The sequence below is a fragment of the Sminthopsis crassicaudata genome, chromosome 5 (genome assembly GCF_048593235.1).
Source record: "Sminthopsis crassicaudata isolate SCR6 chromosome 5, ASM4859323v1, whole genome shotgun sequence".
Taxonomy (NCBI): Eukaryota; Metazoa; Chordata; class Mammalia; order Dasyuromorphia; family Dasyuridae; genus Sminthopsis; species Sminthopsis crassicaudata.
In genome coordinates this window covers 70,288,967-70,315,295 of record NC_133621.1, presented here as the reverse complement: position 1 = coordinate 70,315,295, position 26,329 = coordinate 70,288,967, and the positions used below count along the sequence as shown (strand labels likewise).

Genomic DNA, 26,329 nt, shown 5'->3' with positions numbered 1-26,329 from the left:
AGTTTTCAGAAAAAGATGAGCTCCTTTTGTTTGAGATAACATAGGAGATGTAGAAATCAGTTAAATAGTGCTGGAGTAAATTTAATAAAGATAGATTATGGTACAGACTCAAGCAAGATCAATTTATTAATGATTCCGTGTGTTAACAAGGCAAGTTAGACTGCCAACCTCAACAAATCCATTGAGCTTAAGAGGAGGGGATCCTTTTTATTAAGACACAAAAAAGCCGGAATCTTGGTAAGCAGGTAGAAAAGATTGTAGGGTTGGAGTAGGACCATTAGGATTGACTATACTGAAAAAAATGGGTTGGAATTCAAGTGATGTTAACTCCTTTCTAACAATTAAGAAATGTTCATTTTTTTTATGCAATTGCATCTTGGCTAGGGGATCACAACAAATTTGCTGTCTTCTTGGAAAGGATTAAAAACTCCCTCAGCTACACAAAAACATGAAGAGACAGATGATATATATATATATATATTTTTAGGGATGGTAATTTTGTAGGATTTACCCAACAGTTATCCAGGAAGTTATTCCATTTCCCCAAATGGGGACCAATAAAGCAGGAACATGTCTCTCGAGATTGTTTTAGCAACAAAATCAGAAATGGCATGAGAGCTAGGAAAGGTTTCTACCCACTGTGTGAATTGGTTAGCAATAACAAGACAGACTCCATTATGTCCAGAGCCTTAGGCATACAGTTGACATCAATTTGTAAATCCTCAAAGAGTGTATAAGCCAGAGCACACCCTCCATAGGTTTTGGCTTGGAAGGCATGCTGACTCTGTCTGACAACTAGGACAAGAGGCATCTATGTTGGTGATAACTGAGACAACCCAAGCCCTTCTGATTGAATTCACAATTCCTTGAGTACTGAAGTGTTCCCTCTTCTGAATAGACAGACATACCTGGTGTTAGAAACTTCAAGGAAGGGATGGTTTATCTTCTGCAGATACCCAGACCCCAGTACCTGTTTTGCCTTATGCCATTGTTCCTACTCCTCCACTTTAGAGTCATTATAGGAAAGAGGTATGTTAATTTTATCGTAAGGTGAGAAATTGAAAACATTTGCAGGACTTTCCAGAGCAGCAAGCCTTGCAGCAGCAGCATAATTATTTCCTCTTAATACAGGATTGGTCTCTCATTTGTGGGTAGAGTAGTGAACAAGGGGCAGGATGACAGGAAATTTCAGGGCAGATAAGAGATCTTTGATGAATTCCACATTTGCAACAATCTTACAGGTGTTTAAAAAAAAAAAATCCCTTCTGTAGACTGAGCATCCCAAAAGCATGGCAAACACCAAATGCATATTTTGAGTCGGTACGGATTGTGGCCCTTTTTCTCTTGGTCAGATGAAATATCTGGGAAAGGGCCATGTTTAGCTTCTTGGGTGCTAGATTAGAGGGCAAAGAAGCCATCCAGAAAGTGACATACTTAAAAAGTACGGTAATGCCAGCATGATGAGTATCCTTTCTCATAAAAGAGGACCCATCAGTAAAAAAAAAAAAAAAAAAAATCAAAGTTCTCCAAAAAGGTATCAGAAATCAGCCTTGTCTACTAGAGAGGAACAGTTATTTGATGGTTCCCCAGAGACTAGTAAATTGGGGAACAATTTGGCAAGTTTGAGGATTGCACAGTGATTGAAGATGATGTTTTCATTACTCAGCAAAGTCACTTTATATTGGCAAGTCTGATCAAAGAATGCCTCAGTCTAATGATAGAATCTAAGAGGGCCTCAGCTTCATGAGAACACTACACTATCAAAGTGGAACCCCAAACCAAAGGACAATTCTTCTCCACCAAAATGGCAGTGGCAGTTATGGCTCAAAGGCAGGGGTGGTGCTCCAGTAGCCATAGCATCCTAGTGCTCGAGTTAGGACAGCAGAAGCTAACTGCTACTCCCCTTCCCCTTTGCTTATGAAAAATAAAAAAAGAATAAAAGACTTATTGTAACCTGGGAGTCCCAGTGCTGATGCAGTTATCAGGGCCTTTTGAACTCTGCCAGAGCTGAGATATGTTGATGATCTAACCTCAAAGGTTGTGGAAGAAACAGGGGATGTGATAATCCTACAGAATGAAGATATCCCCTATTTGCAGTGTCAGGCTGCTAAAGGATGCCTCTCATGCCACTTAGTGGTGAGTGTAGAGAATTGCTGGAGGGCCTGAATGAATTTAGGAGAAACAGAAGTCCTTGCAACCAGTATAAACCCCAGATAGTCCACTGTGCAAGACACTATTGCACTTTCAATTTAGAGACTTTGAGGCCTCTCTGGTGAAACTCTAGCAGTCGATGATGGCTATCTTTTTGGGGCATCCCAGCATTCAGTGCCCCAGTAGATCATCTGTATACAGGACCAAAGTATAACTGTAAAAATGATGGAAGCTAGATCTTGCAGTAAGAATTGAGAAAATAAAGGGTTTTCTATATACTGTTGAATACTGATGCAGATGAGTCCATGTTCACTGTAAATGTTTCCAGGTAAAGGCAAATAAATGCAGGGAATCTAAGTGTATGGGGATTGAACAAAATGATGAGCAGAAATCCACCACTGTAAAACAGGTTGTCTCATAAGAGATTGAGGAAATAATAGCAGACTGTGTCTGAATATGACATAAGGATTAATTGTGTGCAAATCCTGAACAGAATGATGAACAAGTTTGGTATCAGGGCCTCGCTTAGGTTTTTTAATAGGAAGAATTGGCATATTGCATGGGAATTTATAAGGAATAATCTTTTAATGTGTCAACAGGTGAGATGCCCTCAGTGTTTTCCCAGAATAAGGGATACTGAGAGGTAGATGATGGGGGTCTTCCTTTAGTTTTAATAGTAATAAGAGTAGCAGATATTAGGAGACCCATGTCCCAAGATGAAGAGGCTTACGGGGAGTTGGGCATATCAGAGGAGATGCTAAGAGTGTTTCCCAATTGCCTTTTGGCTATTTTGAATAAAGAGAGAGAATTCTTATGCAGTTGTAGTGACAGTGTACCACTGGGGAAACAGGAAATAGTAACCCTAATTTTTCATAGAAAATCTCATCCCAGAAAGTTTACAGGGGATTTAGCCAAAAAGAGAAAAGAATGTTCCATAGAAAGGCGACCCATGGAAACCATGTCAGGGGACAATTTAGGAACATGCTGAGGCTTCCTTGAAACTCTATATTTCAACATATAAAGGCCCAATAAAAAGCAGAATTGGAATTGGGTTTACTATTATAACTGAATTTGAGGCTTCAGTACATAGAAAACAACCATAAAATGTGTTCCTAAACTTAAGAGTGACACGTGGTTTACTGTTTTGGGAAGATGATGGACTCAGAGTAACTGGGGCAAGGACATCAAGTTGTAGAAAAATAAGAATACCCTTCAAGATCCAAAATCTCTTCACCCTCCCCAAACCTTCATGTATTACTATTTTTCTGGAAACCTCTAGAATCATTCCAGTTTTTATTCTTGAAGTCCCATTTTTTCTTTCTACAATCTATGACAATATGGCCCTTCTTTTCGCAGTAAACACTACTTTTACAAGAGTCTCTGAAACAACTTATGAAGGAGCAAGAATGGTTTGATCTGAAGCCATCTGCACTGGAGCATTTTGTTTCTTCCTTATTTCCTGCATTTCTCTTTCTTGATTTTCTTTCTCCTAGCATCATAAGTAAATATAATAGTACTTTTAAGCAGATCTATAAGTATCTCATATTAACCAGAGTATCTTTTATGGAAATACTTTCCTATTTGGGGCTATGATTCATTAACAGTGTGTAATAATATATGCATCTCATGAGTTGATGAGTCTAACTTTGCATAGTTTAGCACTTTTGTACAGTCTATCATAAAAAATGTTAGATGCCTCATTCTTCTTTTGTTTTGCCTCCTGGAACTTATTCAAGTTCTTGGATGTATTGCATAATCATTCACACCTTTAAGATTGCCAAGCTTGTAACCTTATATAATCAACATGATCATTGAGGTTCCATTGAGGTCTTATAAAGGTCAGCTGGGGAGACCTTTGGGGAGGGTATCTCCCCCTCCCCTGAAGCCAATTTGTTGTTTCTGTGATGGCTGGAGAGTAGAGTTACCATTAAATCAGTTACATCTCCCCATGTTGGATTATAACTTATATATATGGCTTGGAAAAAATGTCTACTTCCAGGTCCTTATCAAATCTAGGTAATGGTACTTCTCCAAATGAAGAGGTAGGAGGATCCAAAAGGCTTGTGTTGTGTAAGAAGAATTGCATAGTTTCTTGAAGAGGGCTTCCAGTTGAGATAAGTGGAGAGTAGGATGGAGATGCAGAAAGCAAAAGAGGGGAAGAAAAGAGTGAATCAGCAACTGAAAATGGCAGAGCAAAATTGGAAGGAGAGATAGCCGAGAGAGGTTGGACTGGGGCAGAGAAAGAAATAGAAACAGGAGAGAAGCTGACAAAGCAGAGTAGAGAGTTTTGAGGATAAGAACAAATGAGCAAAAGGGGACAAAGGAACTGGAGAAGAAGAGGTTAAGGCAGGATGTAAAGTTAGGGTGAGGACTAAGGAAGAAGTAGAAGAAGACGATGACTAAGCAATGTAGTGAATAAAAGACGTTGAAGGGTACCTGGAGGTGTTGAGGCAGATTCCATCAGATGACTTAGATTTAAAGGTTCAGTTAATTTGTTCCATAGTGAGCAGTATTCTAGCTGGTTTGGGTTTTTATTGATTGATACACACACACAAATAATATATAAATATATAATATGTCTGATATATATATATGACTACCTTAAATCTTTCAGCTTATAATAAATCAGAGTTGCCAAATTGTGTCCAAAATGATTCATCATATGAATTTTCCCCCATTATAAGCCAGGTGTCACAGAACCTAATTGCTTGGTTTTTAGTTGTCCCTGGATCAATTGAGAGCATCCTCTTATATAATGCTTTAGGGAATTCTTCTCAGGGAGATCCTTTTGGCACACAATTTTTCTGTTTTTAGCCCTCTCTTGCTTTCCTTCTCCATATATATACTGTGTGTATATGTGTCTTTATTTATTTATTTTAAAATGTATACTCTTGAATGTGACCAAAATAAAATTCATGAGATAGACACAGAAATAAACAAACACGAGGCTAATGAACTTTTGTGGACTGTCCCTATAAATCTCAGGACAATGAATGTGAGATTTCCTTTTCTAGTGTTTAAAGCTTCAATAGAAGTCTCAGCTTCTTTCTTAAAGGCTGAATTTTACTTCTTGTCAAGTAAGATACTGTTTGGAGAAGTTAAAAAGATCTTGTGTACATAAACATTTCCACTCTTTCTGTTATTGCTTGCTTGCATTTTTGTTTTTTCTTCTCAGGTTATTTTTACCTTCTTTCTTGTGCAACAAGATAACAATATAAATATGTATACATAAATTAATATTTAACATATACTTTAACATATTTAATATTAATTCGACTTCCTGCTATCTAGGGGAGGGGGTGGACGGAAGGAGGGGAAAAGTTGAAACAGAAGTTTTTGCAAAGGTCAGTGTTGAAAAATTACCTATGCATATGTTTTGTATATAAAAAGCTATTATAACAACAAGAACAACAACAAAGATCTTGTGTTACCAGTCCAATTTCCAGTTAAGATACTGGGGTCATTAATAGAAATACAGTCTTCAAGAATGCCCTTCTAAGATTTTAATCATTTTTCAGGAATTCCCTTCAAAGCCACATGGTTTAGGTGAATAGTCTAGTCACAGGCTTGAATCTCACTTTATAGATCTTAATAAGGATTCAGAAATCCTTAGTATCCAATGTTTGTAGAGCTGCCAATATAATCAGTCCTTTTCTTTGGGGACCCAGCTTATGAGTTAATGGAGACAGTATTAGGGCAAAATCTGGAGGCTTTCTTCTTAAATGAATTAAAGGGATGTTGTCATATAGCAAATATCAAGCCCTGGTGATGAAATTCATAAAAAAAGGAAACAAAAGCCAAAAGACGAAAAGCATGTTGCCAATCCCAAATCACTAGGTTCTTGCAAAGTCTATACTGCACTCCCTTGGCTGATGAGGCCTTGGGAAGAAAACATCTTGATTTAAACAGAAAAACTTAGCAGTGGAGCCCCAAAAAGAATCTGTTTGCCACATTAAAAAAAAAATAACTTTTCAGGACAATAGTGGAATTTAAATGAATTTGCTTTATGTTATCCTCCCTGTGACTAGGAAGATGACTCCATCAACTCTTCAGGCTCTGAAGAATGCCAATGGTAGACTCCCTGTGCCTATTCTCTATCTAGGAAGAGAGTGCTTCCCCAATTTTTAGGCTCTGAAGAGTGTTAGTATGGTGTGCACTTTCCGATTACCCTTCCAACCTTCACTAGAAGTCTTTATTGAGAGGAAAAGAATTCCTTTAAGGCATTGTCACCAGGAGATTTACCTAAGCTTTATACTGCCACTTTATTCCAAATTATCACATTAAACACAAAACAGCATCCCACACAAATGTAGACAGACAAAATTGTTCCCAATCATATGTTTACCTTCTGTCTCAGAGAAAATTTGGGTTTCAGGAGAGAACTAGGTCTCAAATTGCAATTCCCTAGGGAAAAAACCTTCCCTTCAGATGGAAAGTTCCATCAGGACCCAAAGGGAAAAAAAAGGAGTTTCAATAAGTATGTCTAGAAAACTAGGCTCTCTCTCCCCCAATCTTGGTGGGACCTCCAGACTATTTCAAGTAAGTTTCATAACAATAAATTGAGGCATAGACTCTAAGCAAGATCAGTTTATTAATGATGTAAAGAATTATTAACACTATATTTCTACCATGATTCTACTTGCCATTTGGGGAAAGGGAGTGAGAGAAGGGGGGGAAAAACTGGAACACAAGGTTTTGCAAGGGTTAATATATTCTGCTGCAGAATTATCCATGCTCATGTTTTGAAAAATAAAAAACTTAAAAAAAAAACTATCAACAAAGCAGCTCAGACCACCAGCCTTAGCAAAGCTAGAAAACCCAAGAGGAGGAGACCATCTTTAATGAGACACAATAAAGACGAAATCTTGATGGGTATGGAGAAACAATTGGAGTATTGCGAGAGAAACATTAGGTTTGGCCATACTGAAAACTGTGAGTTGGGATTCAGGTGAGGTTCTCTAATAACAAAGAAATGTTAATTGTTTTATGGGACCCATCTGCATCTTGTTATCTTTGCTAAGGGATCACCTGCATCTTGTAATCTTTGCTAAGGGATCACAACAAACCGGCTTGCTGTCTCCTTGAAAGAGATTAAAAACTCCAACTACATAAAACCATGAAAAGACAGATATATATCTTTTGAGGATGGTAAATTTTTGGGACTTATCAAACAGGATATCCATGGATCATTTATTCATGGATAAATATCCAGGAAGTTATCCCAAGTGATACTGGCATGAAAAAAGTTGTTACTTTTCTTTTAAATTAACATTAAGCTGACTCATAGAGAAAGCCAAATCCCTAAACTCAAATTAAAGATATAGATTAATACTGTTACACACTCAGTTATAAAATTAAGACAGCACTAAATCAGTTATATTATAGAATCAGTACAGTAGCAATCCATGCAGTAGAAACTAGAGGTAATATTACTTTTGAATTTTTTTTTGGCAGAAGCAAGATTTGAATTCAAGAGAGAGTAGAGATTGGTATTCAAAAATTGGAAATCATGTTCATAGAGATGATAATTTTATATATATATATATATATATATACATATATATATAAGCTGATGAGGTTACCAAATGACAGACTGTGTAGGAACAGAATAGTCCAGGAAAGAGCTTTGGTATATGCTTATCTTTAGGAGCCATGATATGGAAAGTGAACCAAAAGTGAGAATGAGAATGAGTTGTCAGACAAGTAGGAGAGAATAATGCCACAAAAACTCTGAGAAGAGTATTTGGGAGTTATCAGTGGTAAATACTGCAGAGAGTTAAGAAGGATGACAATTGTGAAAAAAAGATATTAGGTTTGGGAATTAAGAAACCAAGGTAATTTGCACAGAGAAATTTCAGTTGAGTTATTTGCATCCACATTGCAAAGAATTAGATGAAAAGAGAATGTGATGCTATAAACAGCTTTTTCTAGGAGAAAGGGAGGAGAGATATAGAATGATACATTGAAAGAATGATAAGGGATTTCTTTTAAGAATAAAGAACAGAGTGTGCTTGTAAGCAGCAGGAAAGGAACCAGTAGATGGGAGCGGTTGAAGATTAAAGAACAAACAATTGTGGGGACATTCTGGCAGGGAAGAAGGAGGGAATGGTATCAAGGATTGTGCATTGAAGAGACTCCCTTGGGAGAAATGCCACTTCTTCATCACAAAATAGAGTGGAAGAAAAGAGAATAATGTTAAAAGAGTTTTGTGATATAGAGAAGAGAGAGCTCATGGAGAATAATTTTTTTTTTCTCCCCAGTAACATGAACATTCATGTTAGCTGAATGAGAAGGCTTGGGATGCTTTCACAAAGAGAATATTTAGGATGGCCTCTTTAAGGAATGGAATAGGTAATTTAAAGGAGAAGGAAAAAATATTATTTTGCTGAAGTGTGGGCTCATTTGAGATTAAATAATACTGATTTTTAATGTACTCAATTGGCTCAATTGTGTCATTTCCTTCTATTCCTCCAGCAACATGGGATGTGTTTTTTATTAATCTTACAGTCTGTGACTAGGATAGTAATTTCATCTCTGTAGGCTTTCATTTCCTTATTTATAAAATGAAATTATGTGCAGAAGAAACACATGATGGGAATCATCTGGGACTGGAGTGGGACAAGACATGAACATCAATTGGACAGGGAAGCAAGGATTCATGAATAGAGGATATTGTACAGCTGGACTGATTAACTCTAAGGTAGAGATTGAGAAGGGAAACAAATCAGGTAAGACTAGCATAATAGTCTGGGAGAATATTAAAGGATGGAAGATCCCAAAGATAATATCTTGTCTGTTCCTTTAATTTATATTGGAGGAAAGTGATGTAGGTTAAGTGACTTACCCATGGGGAAACAAATAGTAATTGTGAGAGGCATGGTTTGGACAAAGTTCCTTTGCTTCTAAAGTAAGAGCTCTTGTCACTGTCTTACCCTGTCTCACTTATGTAGCCTGCTTCTGGAGGCAGAGGGCTTAAGTTAAAATCCCTTCTCTGTTTACTGTCCCTAAGACTTTAGGCAAGGTACATAGCCTCATGGGCCTCAATGTTCTTATTTCTAAAATGAGGCGTTCTCTATTGATTATCTTGAGATCTTATCCATGCAATTTGTTTTCCCCTCAGTAGACTATAATCTTGTTGAGGATAGGAATTTTTTTTTCATTTTTCTCTTTGTAGTCATGGCATCTTTTACAATAAACCCATGTTATTATTGATCCTTTATTGAATTAAATCGACTTGCAGAAATCCTCAATAACATATTATATTAAAACTCTCATCTCTTATTAAATGATATGTTTTTTTGTTTTGTGCAGTTAACTGTTATAGTAGTATTTTCCAGAATTTTCATTTTATATTTTTTAGCTACATCATAAGTAATAGATTCTTGTGGTAAACTCTGAGGGAATTACTATAGTGGGATGGTAGAAATATAAAAATGTTCTCATGAGAAAAATACATTTAAAGTTTCAAACATGTGATCTACAAATACATTTATGGAATGTCATCCAGAATACAGTTTTTGCAGAGAGACAATGAAATGCTTACAATAGAGGATTATCTCAAAAGCATGAGTACTGTTATGATCATGTCAGAGCAACATAGTGCCATCTTTGCCAATTTGCTGGTAGAAGGTGAAATTTCAGAGTTCTTTCAGTTTGTATTTCTCTTATAATTAATAATTTAGATAATTTTTATATGGATCATAGAACTTTGAAGATCAGAGAGCCCTCAAAGATCATCTAATCTAGGGTTTCCCAAGTTCATTTGACCACAAAACACTTGGGTTTGGAATATATTAAATGGAATCTGAAGATACTAAGACATAGGAAAGGCAAAGGAGGGGAGGGTACCTCCAGAATGAATCAAATTAGATCAGTGTTAGAAGAGCTAGGAAATTAAACCTGTTTTCAAAGTGAAAAATTTTGTCAAGTATCTTTGATACCTAATTTCACTTTGAATATTTTAAGGGGAAAATTAATAACATTTCTCATGGCACTCCTATTCATGTCACTCAAAAGATTCCAGGGAACATTGAAAGAAATTTTCATCTGGAATGAATGAATGAATGAAACATTTATTAAGCTTACTATGTGCAAAGCACATAATCCCACTTTTCAAATGAGAGTAAAAGGAAGCCTGGGGGAAGATGAAATTATTGTTATAGTTAGAGATGGTAAAACTTTTAGAAATAAGTTCAGTTTCCTCATTTTGTGGATAAAGAAAGGGAGGCTTAGAGAAGAGAAGGAACTTGCCCATGATTTGTGCCCAAGATTACACATTGTTAATGGCAGAACTGCCCAAATCTGTCTCTCATTCATTCCTCTGATTTCATTATATTTAAGCACTTCACAATTTTCAGAGCCCTTTAAATGTAATTCGTTTGGCCTGAACAAACTATGAATTACAAAGTCCAAGGAAGTAGAAAGACCTATTAAACAGATATTTCCAGGCATTTCTTAGTATATCCCGAGATTGTAGGAGTGTCATATAAATATTTCCATGTAAGCCACAAAAACACTCAGATGTCTCTCCTGCTGCTCCAAGAATTAGAGAAGGCTTATAGTTCTTATTGTACAGACTTTACAGGGGAAGCATGTTCTTAGTAATTAAAAACAGGGCTTCAATTTAGAGTGTACTTGGCTTCTTACAGGAATAGACCTACAAGGGATCTTGAAAAATATGATCTGGAAGCTTTTGTGCAATTTTGTATTAAAGAGTAAAAAAAGGAGTCTTACTCTTTTGTGATTAAGCTTAGAGTCCTCTTGATCATTTTTTTTTTTTTAGATTTGTCATCTAACCTAGCCTTTTTCCAAACTTCTCTGTTTTTCTTGTGAGTATCACCATCTTTCCAGTCAGTTAAGTTCACAGTCTTGGAGTCAGTCTTGACTCTTCCTCTACTTCACCATTCCATATTCCTATCAATTCTTTGGACTGTTGCAATTATATTCTAATTGTTTTTCCTGCTCCCAGTGTCTCTCCTGTTTATTTTCCATATAGCTGTCAAAATAATCTTTCTAAATCACAGATGTTACTGTTTCACTCACCTATTCAAGAATTGTCAGTGGCCCCATGATAAAATGCAAACTAATTTGGTGCTTTTTACAACTTGGTTCTAGCTTTTCTAGTCTAATCTTAAACATTACTTCCTTTCACATACTTTATAGTGGTGTGAGAACTATTGGAGACAAACCATAATTTCAGTATTTCTTCATTTTGTGACAGCAGTGACTGTGCTGCTACTGACACTAGGCTGACTCAGAATGTCTGATCCTGAGCAGATGGAATTGGATTAAGCTGGATTCTCTACCTTTAGTTAGTTCTCTTTGATATGAGTGCTGGATATTGTATAATATAAACATATTTTATAGTCTTTTTCTTATGTTTTAAATTCTGTGGTTTCTGAGAATGGATAACATGGAAAAGCTATCTTTTTTTTATTTTTGTTTTGAGACAGTTGGGGTTAAGTGACTTGCCCAGGATCACACAGTGTTAAGTATCTGAACCCAGATTTAAACTCAAGTCCTCCTGACTCTAGGATCAGTATTATCCACTGTGTCATATAGCTGCCTTATCTATAGTTCCTAAAGAGCACACTTCAATGACTGTTTAAGATTGTGTCAGCTGTGGTGAGGAATTAGAGTTTGAAGCATCATTAGGGATGGCTAAATAGTACAGAATAGAGTGCTGAACTTAGGAAGACCTGAGGTCAAATCCTGCCTCAAATACTTCCTGTGTGACCCTGGGAAAGTCAATATAATGTTAGTTTTTAATATTATTATTCAAACTCAATATCAAATGAGATTAGTCTCACCAAAGTACAAAGAAAGATGCAGTCAAAAGGAAAGTGTAATGCCAAGAACTGATAAAACTATTATAGTGAAACCACCTAATTATCTCTCAGAAAATAAGCAATAGTTAGAAGCAACTAGCAACTGGAGAAATTCTTATTCCTCTTCAGTGCAATATAATCTTCTTGAAGTTCCAAGAACAATCAGGAAATTAGTTTAAAAAAAAATAGCTGTTATTTCTATGAAGAAAAATGAGCAAACAGTACAAAAACTGGAGTGCTAACGATTGGAAAAGGTAATTGTTATAACTGAAAGTCATTTTTTCGTTTAAGCCTATACTATATAACCTTGTTCAGAAGCCTGGGTGATCCTGTCAGATATTGATGTTGTATTCAAATATTCTGGAAAAAATTTTTTAACTTCCCATTAGGCCTAGAGAAGAAAATAAGAATATTCCTGTTCTTTAATATAGGCCCAAATTATTGAAATAGATTAATCAAGTAAGCCCTGAAATCACTGGTGTAGATTTACAAAATTCAGTATATACTTAGCAAAAGTTTGAAATGATATAGTCATTGTGAAACTTCTATAGATAATTATAGATTTAAATTTTCAAAAAAATTATACATTTGATTTCACCTTTTTCCCCTTTGTTGTCTCTTTTTTTAAAATGATATCCCATTAAGAGAATCTACCTTTGTCCCAAAGAAGTAAAGTTAGGCAAAACAAACCAATACTTTTGAATTTTCTCACAGTATATGCTTCATTTAATTCCTAAAGTCTCCATAGAGGAGGAAGTATATATACTTCACCACCAGTCTTTTATAATCAGAGAATTCTCAATTTAGTATATTTTTTCCAACTCAAAGACCAGAATTTCTTTTTTAAAAAATATAACTGCAAATATGCAAGATTAAACTCTTAAACTGTAGGTTTCACAATTTACTAATTTTGCAATGATGTATGTTCTAAAAATTGACCAGTTACTGATTTATAATCCATATGCTTGATGGGTAAAATCTGATATAGCTTGAGGAAACAAAGGTTCAGTCTTCTGAGTGTACCATATTAATCAATTGCATAACAAATTGGGACCGGGTCCATCAGTTGGCATTGTACTTTGAACATAGGGGAGATAAATGTTTAGCATTAAAAGATAACAGTTGCATGATATAAACTAGGATGCAAAATTAGGTAATCTAATTTCTAATTGAAGTAAACATTAGGGATTTTCTGAGTTAAGAGGAAGATGAAGGTTTTCCTGAAACAGGGTTCACTCAGTTACCAGGATTAGCAAGCAGGTAGAATTTGCAGAAAAATGAAACAAATTTTAAAATGGAGTTCCTTTTATAAGATGAAGTCAATTGGTTCACACAGTTGTCTTAATTTCTCCCTCCATCTTTGATTCTGCTCACTGCTGCCCTTATCTGTAAGACAAATTTATAAGATTTTTAATGTGCTTGTGTTCACTATCAACAATACATACCAAGAAAAGACTACTGAAAAGCATTCTCTCCATAGCTCAGTACAATAGCTAATAAAAAGCTTAAGAACAATAATAATGCTATCACCTAAAAAGATAAACCTTTTTAAATACATTCTATAAATAAATTATGGCTACAGATCAAACTTCTTAGAGGGTTAACAGTAGATTAATTTTGAGAGGGGAGATTTACATGCCACCAAGTTAACCAAGAATATTCAATAAACATATACACCGTCAAACAAAAGGCCAAAACATTATAATGATGTTCATTAATATGAAATAATATCCAGTATCCTTCTATCCCAAATAACCCACTTCTAGCACCCATTTAATCTGCACATTTTATCCCATGTGAAAATATCTACCCCTTGAAAATATTTTCTCTTAAACCTTCATTCTCAGGACAGCTCCGAAGGGTGTTCTGCTTCTATGGTTCTAAGTCACTTGTAGAGATTCCTAGTTAAGTCTGCTAAAATCTGCTGGTGACAAAACTTAATATAATTAAGTACAACTTCCTAAATTTGATTCTCCAAATATGAAACTTTTGGAGAATTTCAGTTTTTGTATACCACTTCTCATTTCTTTATCTAAATTACCTTGAACCTGATAAAAGAATCTCCAAAAAAAAAAAAAAAAAAAAGGAAGAAAAGAAAAAGAAAAAATCATGAGAGCCTGCCTTGTAAAATGAATTCTTTTAAAATTATCAAACAGATATTATAAAATGGGAACACAGTTTCACTTTTAATTATTTCTTTTATAGTTTAATGTTATATTTTCCCTAATTGCATGGAAAAGCAATTTTACTAATTTTTTTTCTCTTCACATTTAGAGTTCAAAATTCTCTCTCCTTCCCTTCCTCATTGAGAAGGCGAGCAGCTTTTGATATGTTATAAATGTGCAGTCATTCTTTACAATTGTCAATGTAATTTTATTTGTAAAATCCTTAATCCTATTGTGACAACTTATTACTAAAACACACTCATTCCTTTGAGAAACATTTGGAAGTCAATCATATTGCCATAATTGAATTTTAAGAAGAGGATAAATTGAGGCCTTTCTCCAACCAAGATAACATTTGTTAATAGAGACATGGTGCCTGTCAATAAAGGGCCAATGGCTTGCCTCATTTTATGCCAAAGACCTCAAATAAAGGACAATTTCTCTTTTATAAGTTTTAAAGATTTAAAGATAAAGTTTTAAAGAACAGGTTAGATAACATCATAAGATTCAAGGGAATATAATTGGTTACAGATCTGAGGTGCAGGGTACAACATGATTGGTTGGAAGTTTGGTAATGGGGACTAACAAGGACCCCATACCCTTTCTTCATTCATGAGACTAAAAAATGCTCATCTGAATCCACATGCTAAAAGTGGACTAGATATTTGGACCACAAATCAGACATCCTTGAAGAATAGCTTGATGGCATAAAGATTTCAGACCTGACTCCCTTGCATTTGCACACATTTCCCAAAATCATTTAAATTTCTTGAGGCAGGAGGGCTAGATTTTTAAATTTATTATGCATCAGCTGAATTCTGAAACAAATTAAGAAAGGAATAGCTATGACTTAAGCAATTGCAAGATAAAAGCAATTACTTATAAAATAAGATAAATAAGAAAATTATACTAATCTTTTCAGTATACATGTGTATATATTCTAGTTCTTAGAATAGTATAATCCTGTTGCTTTCTCAAAATCTGTTATTCAATTTAGGAAACTTTTGTATCTCATTACTTTGTTCAGTTCTCTCCTTAGGAGTATATTATCCTTCTATCATTCAAATGTTTCTGTATTAATCTCATAGTGAGGGCTTTTTTTTACTTTCCTGAACAAATCTACAATTTGCAGTTGTTTATGGAAGTTTTCTATGAAAAGAAAAAAAAAGAGAGAGACAGTGTTATAACAATGTAAAGACTGTTCATTCAAGGGCACAGACTGACCTGACATATACAATAACAGAAAAAACTCCCTTAGATCTGTTTGATTCCAAGCATAAGTCATTTTAATAGCCAATCATGTAACAAAGCTTCACATTTTTCAGAGTATGTGACCAGAATTAATCAGGTTGAAAAATTTTCTATACAGAAGAAAGTAACATCCATGGTGAAAATGAACCAACAAAATTCTACCTTAGGCCAGCCACAGCAAGGTTGCCCCCTCATTTTTTCCCTAGGGACAAGCATTCACCTGTAGCAGTTCTCAGACTGCAGCATTTGTCATTTTCTTCTTGAATAGTGAATTGTTGGCTTCATGATGATTTAGACATCCTATCTGTAATCAAAACTCAAAACAATATCAAATTCTAGTCTCAAGAGTTTTATCTCAAAAAGCAAAATTTCGCTAATCATAGTTTAAGGCTGTGATATTACTATTCACAAGCTGCAATTACCATTAAAAATAAGCACATATAGGGGCAGTTAGGTGCCACAGTGGATAGAGCACCAACCCTGAAGTCAGGAGGACCTGACTTTAAATCTGATCATAAACACTTTAACACTTCCTGGCTTTGTGGCCTGGGCAAGTCACTTAATCCCAATTGCCTCAGCAAAAAAAAAAAAAAAAAAAAAAAAATCACATACAAGTTTTACTAGTTGAAATCATTCCTAGACTATTGTTATTTATTTCATATGTTGATTGTTAACTAATACTTCTCCCATGTTCCAATAACAGCATCGGTTATTTTTTCAGTATTTGTTTCATTTCACTATATAACTGTGTTCTGAGTTTAGTAAATAAAAGAGAAGATTTTGTTTAAATTTGCCAAGCCTAAAAAGAAAATAAGATAAAGCTAATGATGTTTCTGAAGTTCTATTAGGGAATTAAAGTAATGTGATCTTTAGTCAAAACCAGTATAAATATATGGCCATTCCTTCAAAGGAGAAAAATACAAAGCATCCTGAACTAATATTAAACACTTAAGCAAAGATACAGTAGATTTCAGCTAATGTTATTTTGACCAGAAAGTATTCTAACACTGGATCTGGATTACAAAATCCTGAGCTACAGGCCAATAAATGTCCCTTATTTGCTCATAACCGTGAAAGAACCACTTAATATCTGCTTTTTATTTCCATAAAAGTAACAGAAATTGACATTTCTACTTGATAGGTTAAACTCATATAATTATTGTATAACAATTTGTAAATGTAAAGAAGTACAGACATTTTAATTGTAATTCTTACTATCCTCTACAATAGAAGAACAAACAAGTGTCTTGGTATTTCTACCTTTATACCTCTGTGGAAAAGGGCAAGATAGCGGAACAGCCCTGTACTCCTGGAAAGAGGGAATAATAACCATAATGAAGACTGATAATGGAGAGTATAACCAATCCTGAGGAGTGATGCCGTGATGCTAACCAATTCATTCCCCTGCCATTCTAATTTTTGGTGTGGGAATGTTAGTGGACTGGAAGGAACTGTGGATTTGGGAAGTCAAATGACCTGAATTTGAATTCCAGCCCTTAAACCTGTTTAAGAGGGGGCAGATCACTTTCACATTCCTGGGCATCAGTACTTCATGTATAAAATCAGAATGTTGGACTAGATGATCTCTAAGGTTCCTTCCAAATATAAATCTATGATTCTATGATCCCTAGAGCAAACACTCAACCTGCTTTATTTGTGTTGATACATATAATGCATGTGACTAAGCAACGATATTTTTAAAAGTTCTTAACAATTATTGGATTCCTTGCTACTTGTCAGTGTTATTCATGTGAACTAATTTTGTAACACCATTATTTCTCTAGATTGTTCCTTTATAATTTTTAGCAAAATTATGTTTAAACAACTTACTGTTAATGGAGCTATGTTCTATATAGAAAGGTTTAACTACATAGAAAGAATGAACATTAACACACAGAGCATTTGATGCTTATTTTAGTAATTAGATTTAAAAAGTGTCACAGGCAGCCATAGACTTTGTTATGTTTTTTTTTAAAATATACTTGAATTCTCATGAATATTTTATACTGTTGCTTATTTTAGTGATCGCTGTGGGGAAGACCCAAATCAAAAAGTAATCCATGGGGTTATTAACTCCTTTGTTCATGTTGAACAGTATAAGAAAAAATTCCCCTTAAAGGTAAAAGACAACTCATTCCTTTTTAAAAGAAATTATGAAAATTTTAATTTAAAAAAATTATCCTTGTTTTTGCTAATATTCTTTTCATTATTCTATTTAGTTTTATCAGGAAATTTTTGAGTTGTCTTTTCTGACTGAAACAGGGGAGTATTATAAACAAGAAGCTTCAAATTTGTTACAAGAATCAAACTGTTCACAATATATGGAAAAGGTAAGAATTAAAAATACGTTCTATTGAAGATACATTTATATAATAAGATAAATTATTACTGCAAATGCCATGTTTTGAATTATCCTTTTTGTTTCTGAAAAGAAAGGTTCTAGTTTACTGTTACTCAGAGTTTGAATTTGTTTCACATAGCACAGACTTACCAATAGTATTTTTTTCTGAAAAATTTTTTATGTTTTGTTGATATTGATTCTTTTTTGGTAAATTCTAGTGATTTGACTTTGTTATTATATTATATAAATATCAGAATCATATTCTTTGCCAAATAGAAAACTATATTCTCTTCTATAGCAATGAAGACAGTCTAAGAGAGTTTTGTTTTAAAACAAATAAAGAGAAAGAAGAAATGATATTATCTTCTAGAACAAGATCTTATTTTAGGTTTGTCAAATTCTTGGAGCACTGAGAGAAAAGAGAATAACTATTGCTATTAAAAATTAGTCTTATTTAGTTGATCATATAGAGTTATTTGATATGTGCTGGCTCAGTAATTTTGATAATAGTATAAATATTGTGGTTCATTCACAAATTTTACAATAATGATAGAATGATTATTTTTTAAAAAGGTTTTAAATAATATTATTTGTCTTTTGTAGATAACTTTTCAGTACTACATAAAATAATGTGTTATACAGATAAAGGGATTTGGAATTTTGTTTGGAAAAAAGACGGTGTAGTCTGACTCATGATTATACAGTTCTGTAGTAGTAGCCATTTGATATAGCCAAATGAACTAAACTGAACAAATATGGAAATGTGTTTAACACATGTATAATCTATATCAGGCTGCTTGTTATTTTGGGGAAAGGAAAAGTAAGGAAGAGAGAGAGAAAAAAATTCAGAATTCAAAATCTTGGAAAAAAAAAATGAATGTTAAGAACTATCTTAACATGAAATTGTAAAAATAAAATACTATTGAAGATAAAAAAAGGAACAGATCATCGTGCCCATGAATTGGGGAATACCTGTACATATTATGGCATATAAAAGTAATGGAGTATAAGACCTGGAAATATTTGTACAAACTGATGCATAGTAAAATGAGAATGATGAGAACAATTTACACAACATAATAAAGAAAAACAACTCTAAACTAAACTAAAATCTAAATATCAGAATATCTTGCTGAATTATAGTATTGGCTTTATTGCTATTGAGCTGTGATAACCTTGTGCAACTGTTAGTGAAACATAAGTGGTAACATATGCAAAACTGCAAAGCTAGGGAAAGTTGTATTTGGTTTCCTCATTCTTTGCTTTTTGAACCTTTATTATGCATTATAATGTCTTATTCAACTGCTTCTCAGATTCAAAGTGTCCTTTCCACATGTGCTTTATGTTTCACATTTATTAGTCATTCTGAGGTACTCTTGCTTTATTATTGTGTCACTGTGGGTTCTCCAGACCAGTCCTGTGGGCAAATAGAAGCTCTGGGCTTCCCCTTGATTTTAAAGCTTTATTTTCATGAAAAGGGGAGCCTCTGAAAGGTAGTTAGTGCTGGCCTCATATGCCCTTCTACCACCTTTTTGTATATCTTTTCATCTTTATTTCCTTCCCCCCAAGCACCCAGTAATATCATTGTCATGTATATCATAGTAACCAAGGATCATTTGAAGTTAGATAATTAGAGTAGCCATAATTGTTTTTTAGGAGTATAATCTATTTAAGTGAAGGTCTAAGCATATGCCCCTAATTGTCCAGAAAGATAATATAAGATGATAGGTCAAATGTTTTCTTAAAATCTATTTAATCTATACAGAATTTCCCCAATCTGTTGGTTTTTACACACACGTGTGTGTGTGTGTGTGTGTGTGTGTGTGTGTGTGTGTGTGTGTGTGTGTGTGGAGAGAGAGAGAGAGAGAGAGAGAGAGAGAGAGAGAGAGAGAGAGAGAGAGAGAGGGGGGTTGACATGAAGTGGTTGTTTGTTTTTATAATTAAGTTGCTATTTTATTTTTCTAAGTGATATGATGTGTTTTATTCTTCATTTGTATGCTTTATTTTTCACAACTCTATTGTTGCTATTGTTTTCATGTTACATTCATACTCCCTATACACTAAAGAACATTTGTACAAAACCAACACTATGGTGGTCAAATCTTAGTGTATCCCACATCCCATAGCCACATTTCATTGAAAGAAGAGCTAGGGGTGTTTTTGTTTATGTTAATGTGATTTGTTCTTTTTATTTTAACCAAATAAACCACATAAAATAAGCATTTCAGTATACAGAAAAAGACGTTTATACATGTATCTGTGAATCTCAATTATATACACACACAGACACACACATAAAACTTTTCTTTTTAGATAACAAATCCTAGATGCAACTTTTAAAGCTATTTACTTGTTTGTGATTCTTTTTGGCTTTTCTTCTGTTCTCTTTTGCACATTTAAATATGCTCTAATAATCTTTTTTTTTTTTTTTTTTTAATGTCTTATCAATTGTCTTGAGTCTATCACCTCTCAGTCAGGAGAGGGATAGCTGCTTCATCATAGTTCCTTTGGAATTGTAGTTGGTCATGGCCCTAATCAGAAGTTGTTGCAGAGTTGTTGTTTTTTTTATAATGTTATATAAATTGTTCTCATCATTCTCATTTCACTATGCATCAGTTTGTATAAGTATTTCCAGGTCTTCTATTCCATTACTTTCTTATGCCATAATTTGTACAGCTATTTCCCAATTCATGGGCATGATGATCTGTTCTTTTTTTTTTTTCTTCAATAGTATTTTATTTTTACAATTTCATGTTGATAGTTCTTAACATTCATTTCTTTCAAGATTTTGAGTTCCAAATTTTTTTTCTCTCCTTTCCTTACTTTTCCTTTCCCCAAAATAGCAAACAATCTGATATAGATTATACATGTGTTAAGCACATTTCCATATTTGTCATGTTATAAGGAAAAATCAGAACAAACAGGAAAAACCACAAGACAGAAAAAGCAAACAAGCTAAAACAAATAAAAATGTGAAAATTGAGTGCTTTAATCCTCATTTATTTCTGGATGCAAATGGCATTTTCCATTCCAAGTCTATTGAAATTGCCACGACCTGTTTTTAATGAAGCACTGGTGACTTTTTGTGATCATTGTTTTTGTTTCCTGATGTTCATGATCACTAGCTCTAGTACCATTAGTATTCTGAAATGTAATCACTCTAGATTTGGGGCTCATCAAGAGCAGCTAGCCCTTGTCTTATTGCTTATATGAAGTGTTATCTCCCTGTTAGCTATTTATATTTTATCCTTGCTTGTCCAGATTTTCTCTGTGGTCCATTATCATCAATACACTTAAACAGAATAGAAGTTTTAACCCTTTCTTGAGCCCTTGCTTTTCGTAATATAATAAAAGAAGAAAATAACAAAAGCATTTTAATTGTCCTTAACATTCCTTGCTAACCTCAGCTCATTGGTAGTCCTGATACTATTCTTATAGTACTTAGGCATGCTTTTTAAAATTATGCTTCATAATTTGTCCTTGTTTTAATCTTATGCATGTGTTTTTAACATTTTAATTCATAAGTAAATTCCTTGACAATCACATTTGTTCTGTCAGACACTTCATTTTCTTCTTTACTGAAATTATTTTTAAATCTTCAGAATTTAATTTTTTCCATTCAATTTTATTTTTGTTTCCAACTTCTCTTCCTCATCTTGTTCCTCCCCACACTTTGAGAAGACAAGAAATACAAAGCACATTACAAAAATGAATTCTTGCCAAACAAATCTGTACCTTAGCTATGTTCTGAAAAAGAAAAAATAAATTAAAAAAGAAAAAAATTTTCAATCTGCATTCTATGTCAATCAGTTCTCTTCCTGGAAGTGGATAGTATTTTTCATAATGAGTCCTTTGGAACTGTTATAGCTCACTGTGTATATCTAAGTTACTAAGTCTTTTAGAATTGATTACCTTTACAAAATGACTTTACCTTATTAGTTGTCTTGAATCTATTTTTTCACTCTGGATCAGTTAAAATAATTCTTCCCAGTTTTTTTTTAAACTATCCCCTTTATCATTTCTTATAGCACAATAGTATTCCATCACATTCATGTAGCATATTTGTTCAACCCTTTCCTGAGTTGATAGGCATCTCTTCAGTTTTCAGTTCTTTGTTGCCACACACACACACAAAGAAACAATAAATATTTTTGTACATATGGATCTTTTTCCTTTTCCTTTTAATTCTTTGGAAGTATAGACAAGGAGTAGGATTGCTTAGTGGAAAGGTATGCAAAGTTCGATAACTCTTTGGGCATAGTTTGAAATTGCTTTCCAGGGTGGAATAGTTCACAGTTCCACCTACGAAATCTGTATTACGAAAATCTGTATTACTGTACTTTTTTCCCTATATTCTCTGTAACATTAGTAATTCTCCTTTTCTTTCAACTTAGCCATTCTAGGAGTTGTGAATTGGTACATCAGAGTTGTTTTAATTTGCCTTTCTCCAAGTATTAGTGATTTAGAACATTTTAAATGAATATTGGAAACTTTGGTTTCTTCCTCAGAATCTCATTCTCAAGAATTTCCATCTTTCCTGTGTTGAATTTTCTGGTGACATTTTAATCCTAGGAACCTATTTTTCTTTTTTCTCTAAATAAATTTGGTTTATCTGTAGTATGGATATATGAACAGTCCCTAGATGCTCTAGTCAAAGCTATTTATGTGTGTGTGTGTGTGTTCCAAATTAACTGGAAAACTTGCCATTCGTTAAACTTTTCCTTTATCCTTCCTTGCTTAGCCTTTCATTCCTTTCCTTCTGCCTGGAATTCTCTTCTTATCTCAATATGTACTGATTTAAATTCTATCTACTATATAAGGCCATCTTCAAATTCCTTTTTATACAAAAAGCCTTCATTTATTCCCACCCTTCACAATTATATCCCTTGTTATCTAGTTATTTGGTATCTTTTCTACAGTACTTATATCTTAAATTAAGCTATTATGTCCTATCATTTTTACTAGCTTCAAAGCTTCCTGCAAGCTTTAAGCAGCTAAGTGGGCAGCAAATAGAACCCAGGCCTGGAGACAAGAAGACCTAAGTTCAAATATGGCCTCAGATGCTTTTTAGCAGTGTGACTCTAGATAAGTCACTTAACCCTGTTTGCCTGAATTTCTTCACCTGTAGAATGAACTGGAGCAGAATATGGCAAACCTCTCTAGGATTTTTGCCAAGAAAACCCCAAATGGAGTCAGAAATAGTTGGACAGGATTATGAATATTCATATCCCAATGTCTAACAGTATCTTGGGGTCACTAGATAGTACAATGGATAAAGAACCAGCCCTGAAGTAAGGAGGACCTGAGTTCAAATTTGGCCTCAGACACTTAACACTTCCTAGCTGTGTGACCCTGGGCAGGTTACTTAACCCCAATTGCCTCTACAAAAACAAAAAACAAAACAAAACAAAAACAACAACAACAAAAAAGTATCTTGTACATAGTAAGCATTCAGGAAATATTTATAGAATTTAATTAATTGACTAATTTAGTATTTTTAGCTTTGCCTCTTATGAAATAAATCTGTTTTGATTTTTAAAGAAATGGCATTGTTTAGATTTTATAATGTATATAACATGAGGTTTGATAGGTAATAGTTCTAACTGTGGTCATAATTTATCAAATAAAAAGTAAATTTAAATTTTTTTTTACTACTCTATATTCCTTTACATATTTGTGTGACTAGTTGATGATTGAAGCTTCCTCACCTTCATCCACCCACTCCTCTTAATTTATGTTTTCCCTTATAAAGTAAAGATAAATTCTTACTATGAATATATATCTCTCTAGGTCCTAGGTAGATTAAAAGATGAAGAAATGCGATGTAGAAAATATTTGCATCCAAGTTCATATAGTAAAGTGATTCATGAATGTCAGCAGCGAATGGTGGCAGACCATTTACAGTTTCTACATGCAGAATGTCACAATATTATCCGACAAGAGAAAAGAAGTGGTAAGTTATACCAAAAAAAAGTTATGTAAAAATCAGGAAATCAAAATTAATTTTTTGTTGTTTTTATAATTTAATGTTAACATATCTTATCACTTAACTTTGTTATATATTTGGAAGATGTTTTTCAAAGAACTTCATAAATATTTTTTCATATTTTGTAAGAAAATTAGTTTTATGAAATTTTTTAAAAGTACATCTTAAAAATAATAGGAATTGATGAATTTAACTTAATTTTTTTTAAACAGATATGGCAAATATGTACACCTTGCTTCGTGCTGTGTCAAGTGGTTTACCTCATATGATTCAAGAACTACAAAATCATATTCATGATGAGGGTCTTAGAGCAACTGGTAATCTTTCTCAGGAAAATGTGAGTTTTATAAGAACCCTTGGAAAACTTTTTCTTTGATCTCATTTATCATTGAGTCTTAATCTGCTTTCATATGTACTTTCTTCCTCATCTTGTTTTTCTAATCATTATCATGTAATAGTAACAACAGTGTAATAATATAATATAAAATATGTAAAATTTAAATATTTTTATAAAGAGAAGTATATTTACATCAATGATTTAGAATCTCTAATAGGATTTTCCATTTTTAAAAAACAGTGGATAATCCAGCTTTTTTATTAACATTGTTTTGGATCTCATAGCAACTGCTAGTCGGCTTTTGTGGAAGTAGATTAGACTTGCAGTAATAGCAATAAAAAACAGTGAAAAGAGAACAAAGGAATCTCAGTGTTATTCATCACCTATGTTCTGAGATCCTTTTTACAGCATAGTGCTCTAAATATGCAACTAGTAGTTTTAGAATTGTTATTTTGACTTATGCTCCCATTTTAGATAAAATATATATCCTAATTAAATTTAGTTTTAGAACATTGTACAAATTATATCTATACTTTTTTCTAACATTTCCTTTTTTCTGAGATTTATGCTGTTAATTGATCATAGACCTAGCTTCCAGAGCCTAAGCTTCCACAGTTGCTAGGTTTTTGTCTTTAATAATACTGTCCAGGTATTTTCTTTCTCTTATCTCTATCTGACTTGTAGTCAGATATTTCAGCACTGTATTTCTTGAGATTGATTAAGTTGTCTGCCATCCTACATTGGAGCAAGAAGTCGCTCCTTAAATGGTTGTTAATGAGCAATGTTGATCTTTCCTTGCTGGTGATGGAAAATTGAACAATTTTTTGTTTTAGAAAGTATTATTGTGAAACAGATGTTTTTGTTTTTGGTTCAATTGGTAAGCATTTCTCATATTCACCATGATATTTAGGGCTTACACTTGATATGCAAGTGTAATCAAGATGGATAGATCAAACTTCTTGTACCTGTGATTCCTCCAACTTTCTGATCATAAATCCAGTTCCCATAGCTAGAGTTGGTTAGTTATTAACCATGCCCCAGGTTCTGGAACCTTGGGCCTTAGGTATGGGAAATACCAGAATCCTTTGCTTGGTTGACTTTGGCATCATTTCATTATTGCTAACTATATATTCTGACTTTATTTTGGTAACCAGTGCCTTATCTGTATAGTGCTTCTTTTAATAATTCTCCCCCTTATTTCCCTGAGTCTTAGTCCTTACCCTACTTACTTGCCCGGTGTCTATTTCCTACATTACTTTTGGTTTTGCCCTGATATTTGTTGTCAGACTTCCTTTGTCCTCACTGCCTTTCTCCTATTTCCTACTGCCAGATTTCTCTCAAGCCATGAATATCTATCTGCCTGATGAAATTTCCATGGCCTTTGCATTTTCTCTACAAGAAGACTCCTAATGCTATTTCTGGCCATTTTTTTAAGCCATCTTTCTGCTGCCCAGGGAATAATCAGTGGGGAAAGCCCTTTCTTCCTTCCATTCTCAAGATAGTATTAGGTAAGGGTGCCCTTTGCAGAAAGATAAAACATTAGAGTTTAGTTAGTTCTATGCTCTTTTCCTCCATGATTCATTCTACTTCTTAGGATTTTAGTTTCCTTATCTGAAGGGTTAGATAACATGATCTTTAAAAATCTCTTTTGCCCTAAACATTTTTGATTCTATACTTCTTGCCTACATCATCCTCCCAGATGTTGAAATTGTCATCATCCCTGGTTTGGCCCATCCAATTTATGACACATTTCAATTTCCAATAGTAAATAGTCTCCATAAAAATGGCCATTTGTCTGTATGTGTAAAACTGGTCTGATTCACCCCTTGATGGCCATCTTTTTATTGCCCTCTCTACAGAAAAAAAGCTCTTCTACCCTTCTCTTTGGGTCTTCCCTTTCTCTGAGTTGAGTGTCTCTTAAAAAGAGAGCTTCTGGAAAGGGACCTGTATGTGCAAAACTATTTGTGACAGCCCTTTTCTTAGTGGCTAGAAACTGGAAACTGAATGGATGTCCATCAATTGGAGAATGACTTTGTAAATTGTGGTATATGAATGTTATGGAATAGTATTCTGTAAGAAATGACCAGCAGGATGAATACAGAGAGGTTGGAGACACTTACATGAACTGATGCCAAATGAAATTAGCAGAACCAAGAGATGATTATGCACTTCATTAACTGACAGGTTCTTACTAAGTGCTAAGTCAGTACTTAACAATTCTCTCATTCACACCTTTGGTTCCGGCCCTTAAGGGGAGTTTACCCCTTTGAA

The 26,329-nt window shown here is 33.9% G+C and overlaps 1 protein-coding gene across 4 annotated transcripts in view; it reads left to right on the top strand.

The window, feature by feature from the left end:
* Window positions 1–26,329, top strand: part of CUL2 (cullin 2) — a 97,597-nt gene that overhangs the window by 40,187 nt on the left and 31,081 nt on the right. For all 4 annotated transcript variants that reach the window (XM_074267095.1, XM_074267094.1, XM_074267097.1 and 1 more), the window contains 4 exons: window positions 17,417–17,513; window positions 17,614–17,724; window positions 23,526–23,688; window positions 23,934–24,058. In XM_074267095.1, the coding sequence (XP_074123196.1) occupies window positions 17,417–17,513; window positions 17,614–17,724; window positions 23,526–23,688; window positions 23,934–24,058 (496 nt within the window). The remainder of the gene's footprint in view (window positions 1–17,416; window positions 17,514–17,613; window positions 17,725–23,525; window positions 23,689–23,933; window positions 24,059–26,329) is intronic.